Raw genomic sequence first — 8,264 nt, 5'->3', positions numbered from 1 at the left:
CCTCGGCGTCGCCTGGTCCTTTGGCGGCATGATCTTCGTCCTCGTCTACTGCACCGCAGGGATCTCGGGAGGACACATCAACCCCGCGGTCACGTTTGGTCTGTTCTTGGCACGGAGAGTGTCGCTGATCCGGGCGGGGCTGTATGTGGTAGCGCAGTGCCTGGGTGCCATTTGTGGGGCCGGGATCGTGAGGGGTCTGCAGGGGGGGTTTTACGTGAGGTACGGTGGGGGAACTAATCGGTTGAGCGATGGCTACTCCAAGGGCACCGGGCTGGCTGCTGAGATTATTGGCGCTTTTGTTTTGGTTTACACGGTTTTCTCTGCCACCGATCCTAAGCGCAATGCTCGTGACTCTCACGTCCCGGTAAGCTAGCTAGCTTCTTAGTTTCACCCTTTGGATTTAACTAGTACGTGGCAAAAGTTTCAGTCAATTGTTGTGTTTTGTTTAAAAATTAATGTCCTGGCTGTTTTCATCTGGAAATTGAACATATAATTATCCTGGAATCAGAAGAAAAACACCTCCCGCGTTTCACTGATTAATAATAGTTCAATGAAATCGGCTGCACCTACAAAAAGAAAAGTTAATTACATAAATGAAAACAAAATGTCTCCAACGGAAGAATATCGCCATCTTATCTGACACTTTTTTGAGAAAACATAATATCAGAGAGTTATAGGATAGTTAATTATGAAGTCCATGACAATTACCTCACATGATAGTTGTTATAGCCATTTTAGTGATGAAAGATAATCTCCAATCAATGGCGAACAAGTGTCCCATATTATGTGTAATCGAGTCGGCGCTTCAAGATAACAAAAGGCCCAATTCGGCCGACTCGACACGCCGACATCTTGCGATGATGACTCGAAAGGGGTTACGTGTCGACGCTTGGCTAAGTCGATTGCTTAATCACTCCACTAGACCGACTAATCGGCTGACACCGTGGGAAGATGACTCAAAAGGCAGAACTTCTCGACCACCGGACAAGTAGAAAGGCGTCGAAATGCCTTGAGCCCCCTCCCTTGCACGGGCAACCATCACCTTGCAGTAAATGTCATTAAATGCATTATGGGTGTCATCATTCCTCTGCCCCCCAATAGTCTTTATGACACATCGGACCACGTCGGCATCGCACACCTCCAACCACTTCGCATTAAATACCGAAGTGACATCTCCTCCACTCGTCGACCGACATCTGTAAAGCAGAGGCTGATGTGACTGTCATCCCATACTCAGCCGAAGTTATCATTCTACTCTTCTACCCTTATACCACCACTATAAATAGGGATACTATTTTTCATAATAAGAGTAAGATCTTTACATCTATGCACTGTGCTTAAAAACTACTGCAGTTCATTTTACTTCTTCACTCAAGCAAATCACTAACTTGATCATCGGAGGAACAACCTGGGAACTCAACCCCGCCCTCTTATGATTTGCTACTTGTGTGGCTGACGTGACCGTCATCCCATACTTAGCCAAAGTTATCATTCTACCCTTCTACCGTCACTATAAATAGGGATACTATTTTCAATAATAAGGTAAGATCTTTACATCTATCCACTATGCTTAAGAACTACTGCAATTCATTTCACTTCTCTACTCAAGCAAATCACTGACTTGATCGTCGGAGGAACAACCGGGGAACTCAACTCCGCCCTCTTATGATTTGTTGCTTGTGCAGGGAAGAACATCTTACTCCAGAACCAGATATTTGGAGGGTTAGAGGACCTCCATTAACTTAATCACTCCTTTCATTGACTGTTTGATATCAGACATCAACAATAGTTTAGTCGGTTTATTCTAAAAATTCATGGGAATTTTGTGAATGAACCATTGATGGTCGTTATTTAATTTCAAAATTGATTTGTGAAAGGGTCTGTACGTAATGGATGGGTTTCTAATTTTGATGGGGTGATTTGTTAACCACCTCTCAAGGTTTTGGCTCCTCTTCCAATTGGGTTTGCGGTGTTCATGGTGCATTTGGCCACCATCCCCATCACTGGAACAGGGATTAATCCGGCCAGAAGTCTGGGTCCTGCTGTCATCTTCAACAAACGAAAGGCTTGGGATGATCATGTACGTAAATAACCAGTACATAACTTAATCAATTTGTTAACTGATTAGTATAGCAAGAGGGTATATATATATTTATATGGATTGAGAAACAATTGTGCAAGTTGCTCGTTAGTTTTTCAAATGATTAATGATTGTTTTGGGTTGTCGGTTGAATTGCAGTGGATCTTCTGGGTTGGGCCTATAATTGGGGCTGCGGCAGCTGCGATCTATCATCAGATAGTGCTGAGAGCGGGAGGCATTAGGGCTATTGTCGGATCATCAGCCAGAAGCCACCGCTGACTTAATCAATCATTCATCATCTTGATCAGTTGTGAAGGAATTGAACAATCATAAAGGGTTTTCTATGTAATTTGTACCCTAATCATTTTTCGGTAGACTAGCTTTTTGGGTAACATTTTTTTTGGCGGTCTGCCATTTTGGGCGGACTAGTTTCAGACGTGCATAATGCAAATGACAAACATAGAAAGGACGATAAAAATAAAGACATTAGTTAGGTAGACATGCCCTCAAAAAATTTGTCTGAAATAATCATACTCTACATACCCACATCTTAAAGCTAAACTCATGTCAATGACTCTAAAATGTGGATGAATTATTGTCGTTGTCGTTGGTGGTGGTAGTGGTGTTGTTCTTTTTCCAGTAATTTGATCAACATGCCACCTGCAATTATCACATTTTTGTTAGGATAACTAGCACTTAAACACCCTATACTTTCTCCTAGCTCGCACTTAAATCCCTCCCTTGGTTTTGGGAGCACTTATTAACCCAAAATTTCTAAAAATTGGATTTTAATACCTCACGTAATGCAAACATGATGATTATCCCCAAGTTTCCTCATGTGACACTCATAGGCTAATTTTAAAACATTTTTAACTCTTAATGTTTGCAGAATTTACTAGTGAACATGCAATAATTCTATTTTAATCTATCCTAGTTACATTTTAAATATAATTATAGTGGCTGTAACATTAAATTTAACATATATAAAGGGCTAAAAGATATAAAATTAGCTTATAATTGCCATATAGAAAAATTTCGAGGTTCTCACATTTACATAACATGATGTATTAAAGTATCAAATTTTAGAAACTTTGGGATGTATGAGCGCTTCTAAAAACCAATGAGGATATAAAATGCAAACTAGCTAGGGGAAACTATAGGGTATTTAACTGCTAATTAGGCTGAAGTGTCTATGTTTTACGATTTGTAACTTAATAATTATAACCTCAGTCGTCTAAAAAAAACCAAACACCGAGAGTTACGCCTGTTAATAAATATTCTCAAGCCCAGTGGATTTAGGTCTTATGATGTTGAGGGGCTCTTCGGTTGTTTTTCTCTGTAAAAGATGGCAAAAACACTGTGGCTATGATTCAGACGCTTCACAAAAAATTTCAAGCCCGATGGAAAGTGGCTGCATTGTGGGGACCACATTAGCCTATTTTATACATAAATATCAAACTATAGTCGGATACACATAAATCCTCATTAGATAAAGTAGTTACCGAGTTGCATGAATCTACAGATTTGTTAATGTAAGTTCGAAAATTGAACGTTATTATTCTGTTTAATGATGCTATAGAAGAAGAGAATTGAGGTGCGAAAAAACAAGAGGAAGAAGCAATTAGCATATGCCCCCCTGTAATTTGCCTCTTCTTATTTCTTCTTATTCTCCACCGATGATTAAGGAAATAGTAATTTGCTACCAGCCTCAAAGGGGTGGAAAGGAACCGAGTTGAACGAATACTAGCTGCAGTATTCATTCAAGTTCGAATTCATTAGGATTAATTTGTTGAATTCGAGTTCGGAGACGCATAATGGAACGTCGTTCGAATTTGATTCGTTCAAACATTCATGTATCTCGGTAAAAGCATTCAAGAATGATCGATTGCTGCAGTTTGTTGAGCCTAATGGCTCCGCCAAAACACATTTGCCTCAAGTGTGGGGGGCAATCGTTCTCACTTCGGTTCAACATCAAAACATAAATAAATGACCGCTAAGCAGTTGAGGACTAATTGGTGTTCATACAGATGTAAATCCTTCATTGGATTGAAGTAGCTCCTGATCCACAGCTGTGAGCAACCTGCCTTCTTTGTTCTCATGATTTGGTTTGGGCCCTGATACTCGTATGACATTTTTTACCTCCTCCTCCTCTTCCTTTTCTTTTGATTAAAAATAAACCAGCATTACTTACTAGACTCAACCTAAGATTTCTCGGAAGTTATTTCCTCCCGTTAATTAATACAGAGCTACCAGTCGTCTTAATCTAATGACGGCGCATATTTGCTGAGATAGACACAATGTTAGTGGCGGGCCATCTCTATCACTATCCATTCATAATATTTCTTTTTTCTTTTTCAAAGAAAAGCAAGGAATGTAGCTGTCAATAACGGTCATCAACGTCTTTATCCTAATATATTAATATTAGATTAGCCTAATCCTCCTGTAATTATTGCTATTGATCATTCATGTCAGTCATCAGCGTCTGTATCCTAATATATTAATATTAGATTAGCCTAATGCTGTAATTATTGTTATTGATCATTCATGTCAGTCTCGAAAAAAAAATGTCATCGGTGGGCTGGGCCTCCCAGAGGCATCTCCACCTAATGAGCCTCCTGCCGCGCCAAACCGTCAACGAGAATCTCGCCGTCCATCCTCGTACGTGTCGATTGCAGGATGGATAGCAGCCTCACCAGAATGTGTGAGGCCTATATTCAGCCACGCGTTGGACTCTATTCTATCCAAAACCATCCTTATAGAGTCGAAAAAAACCACGAGGGCTTAATAGATTCGCAGATGAAACCATAGGAGCTTAATAGATTTTGAGGTGCCAATAGCAAGCATAATGCTCCTCCGTCCTTATTAACCGCACAGGATAACTAGTAAGCGAACAAATCGCCAACGCTCTCCCTCCTGCTCTAATTAAACACTGTAGGCTAATGACTAACACCAAATAAAACAGATATTTGTTTGCTGTAAGAAGAATTGTCCCGAAGAAAAACCACGAAAATAAAAGCTCCGCTCTAGGAAATGAAGAAGAATAAGAAGAAACGATAATGTTTTTTGGTAGTAAGCATGAATAAGGTGCATAATACATACGCACACCTCGCATGTGAGAGCTGGTGGAAGTGGGTTGAGGAGCCCTTTTCTTTCGGATGTCATCACCCCAAGTTTTGTACTTGCTTCCGTTTTAGAAAACATTATCTCTAACTAATGACATCTTCTCTCGCCAAAAAGAACGCTAATGGCAGCTTAGACTACCGTGTTCATTCGAACAAACAACAGCCGCACATATGATGTATGATGTTTATAAACTATTATTGGTCTCTATAATGAATACATACTAACTACTATGACCCGGACTTGATGCATAATGAAATCAAGTAATTTTAACATAAGCGCTCAAAATAAGTCAAATACAAAATTCATAGTTGTTTAGCAAAGAAAACTCACGTTAGGATCAGCATTCGAGTTTTTTTTTTTTTTTTTCAATCCCGATTTCAGATTCGAAATCTTTTGAGGAATACAAATATGAATGCCTTCACATTTGATTCGATCCGTTTCCATCATCGAGTAACATCCGTTAACATACGGACAAGAAAAAGTGAGCGAGCGCGAGAGCTAAGCTGGATGCGGGTCCCCTAAAAAAAATGACGGCAGATTGAAATTAGTGGTGGGGGTTAAGGGTCGGTTAGGGGCGGCACTTTTTAAAAAAAAAAAAAACACTCACTAAAAACAATTTCCACTCCCTTTGGCTCTGGTCACCGCACGCTAACCATAAATAGCCTTACAAACTTACACCTCCAACTCAACCTTAAAGCTAGTTTATTAGTAACCTGTTCCATAGTGCTCACTCTCCCCTTCGCTCTGTGAATCATCATGACTAAGGATGTCGAGGCTGCTCCTGAGCAGACTGAGTTCACTGCAAAGGACTACTCCGATCCTCCTCCGACTCCGCTCATCGACATGGATGAACTCACCAAGTGGTCACTGTACCGTGCTGTGATCGCAGAGTTCATAGCCACTCTTCTGTTCCTTTACATAACGGTTGCAACAGTTATCGGATACAAGCATCAGAGCGATCCTGCTATCAACGCTGATGCCGCTTGTAGTGGTGTCGGAATTCTTGGCATTGCTTGGGCTTTTGGGGGGATGATCTTTATTCTCGTCTATTGCACTGCCGGGATCTCTGGTATGCTTCACGCTGAGCCTATTGTTATTATTACTATTTAGTAGTAACCTCAGATGCATCCTTGCGCTTGGGTTACCCATAACCTAGCTCTAAAATTGCTTATTAATAACGAGACTTCATGATGCCCAGAAGAGTAACCTGGTGTCTGTGTGCTGCGGAAACCCCCCTTTTTTGTGTCGTACGTACGCGTGAACGTACCCCCTTCACATGCAAACAGAGAACAAAAGTGTAACTCTGTTTGGGCATCAAAGAGTCTAAAATGCGAATAGAAACACTTGCGAGGATAATTTAACATTGACATCCCTGAAGAAAAAAGATCATAGAGTTTTAATTAAGCTTTAATCTAATCTAGTAAGCGGCTATGCAGGTGGTCACATTAACCCCGCAGTGACCTTCGGCCTATTCCTAGCGAGAAAGGTGTCTTTGATCCGCGCGCTACTCTACATGATTGCTCAGTGCCTAGGCGCGATCTGCGGGGTTGGGCTCATCAAGGGTTTCCAGAAGGCCTATTACGATCGCTACGGTGGTGGAGCCAACGAACTTGCCGATGGCTACTCGAAGGGAACTGGCCTCGCTGCTGAGATTATCGGCACCTTTGTCCTTGTCTACACTGTCTTCTCTGCTACTGACCCCAAGCGCAGCGCTCGTGACTCCCACGTGCCGGTAACACTCACCTCCTCTGACACTGTTACCCTCAAGCTCTTCTCCGTTGCTTCTTCCTAATGTTATGAGTTGTTTTAATTCAGTTGTTGCTGTTGTTGATGTTATTGTAGGTTTTGGCTCCGCTTCCAATTGGGTTTGCAGTGTTCATGGTCCACTTGGCCACCATCCCTATCACTGGGACTGGAATTAACCCCGCTAGAAGCTTTGGAGCTGCTGTTATCTACAACAAGGATAAGGCTTGGGATGATCAGGTACGTGCCTAAACACAGTTATATCAATTCTACTTGGTTTGTCATTTTCATCTTAATTTGACCTAATTAAAGAAAGCATCACTTGATGGTGAGACAGCAGGTAGCATACATAGCATCTTATGTTTGCTTCTCCAAGCAGCCAACAGGCTGATGACAATCAAACTACAGCCTCTAAACACAACCTTTGACCTTCTTTTGTTGCCTAACAATAGTATATAACGTGTTAATATGGAAGCTTACGCGTATAGCTTCATTCGAAAATTGCAGTGGATCTTCTGGGTGGGCCCATTCATCGGTGCAGCAATCGCCGCAGCGTATCACCAGTACGTCCTGAGAGCAGGAGCTGTGAAGGCTCTGGGCTCTTTCAGGAGCAACGCCTAGATAGCCACTGTCAGTCAATGCTGCAGGCAGGCAGGCAGGCAGGCGATCGTGCTGGAACAAATAAGGGAAGTTAAAAAAAGTCTGAATGTGTGAATGGTTAGTGTGCGTGCTGAATTAATGAACTGTAGATATGCAAGGATTGAAATGGGGATTTTTTTCATGCCTTGTATTTCCCCATTCTGTCCATATCCCTGTAAGCTTTCTGTTTCCTCTCAATGATGGCTCCTACTGAGTGTATCTGGAAGGTGTTGCATTTCCAAGTCTTTGAGGCTGATAAATTGACAAATACTAATCCATGTACCCATAAGCTCCATGAGTTGCTCACCATCATCTATGCAATCACCTGGCAGCAGCATAGTGATTGACTTGAGTCTAGGATTTCAAAGATATCTGGAACATCGTGTAGTAACCATCCATTTTCATAATAAGGACCATCTACTTTTCCTCAAGTACGATCCAGTTCGATCTCTTTTACTTAAAAAATATCGATTTAGGCTATAACTAAATCAAACAAGGACCTCAAAGTTAGAGAAGCCTTTTGTCCATGCCTAGACAACTTTTTAGATATAACACTCTGTAGTTGATAGATTTTAACAGCCTGCTCATCCCCTGATACAACATGTTCTAATCATGCCTGGCTTCTAATTTGCAAGTCCTACATAACGAAATTTGTTGTTCAGCTGTTTGGTTCCAATAC

At 41.4% G+C, this 8,264-nt stretch overlaps 1 protein-coding gene and 1 pseudogene across 1 annotated transcript; both read left to right on the top strand.

Annotated features, from left to right (window-relative positions):
- Positions 1–2,585, top strand: part of LOC109836281 — a 3,005-nt pseudogene extending 420 nt beyond the window's left edge.
- On the top strand, positions 5,876–7,874 carry LOC109836277 (probable aquaporin PIP2-2). The gene is made up of 4 exons (XM_020404139.1): positions 5,876–6,272; positions 6,640–6,935; positions 7,046–7,186; positions 7,454–7,874. The coding sequence occupies exons 1-4, from the start codon at positions 5,960–5,962 to the stop codon at positions 7,565–7,567; spliced, it is 864 nt and encodes a 287-aa protein (XP_020259728.1). The 5' UTR covers positions 5,876–5,959; the 3' UTR covers positions 7,568–7,874.

This window comes from Asparagus officinalis, chromosome 4, assembly GCF_001876935.1.
Source record: "Asparagus officinalis chromosome 4, Aspof.V1, whole genome shotgun sequence".
In the NCBI taxonomy this organism is placed as follows: domain Eukaryota; kingdom Viridiplantae; phylum Streptophyta; class Magnoliopsida; order Asparagales; family Asparagaceae; genus Asparagus; species Asparagus officinalis.
This window is presented reverse-complemented; position numbering and strand designations above follow the sequence as displayed.

Excerpts from the sequence above, each read along its gene's own strand:
- LOC109836277 (XM_020404139.1), top strand. The coding sequence starts at position 5,960 with ATGACTAAGGATGTCGAGGCTGCTCCTGAGCAGACTGAGTTCACTGCA. Across the intron at positions 6,273-6,639 it reads TTGCACTGCCGGGATCTCTG|GTGGTCACATTAACCCCGCA; the intron begins GTATGCTTCACG and ends GCGGCTATGCAG. Across the intron at positions 7,187-7,453 it reads ATAAGGCTTGGGATGATCAG|TGGATCTTCTGGGTGGGCCC; the intron begins GTACGTGCCTAA and ends CGAAAATTGCAG.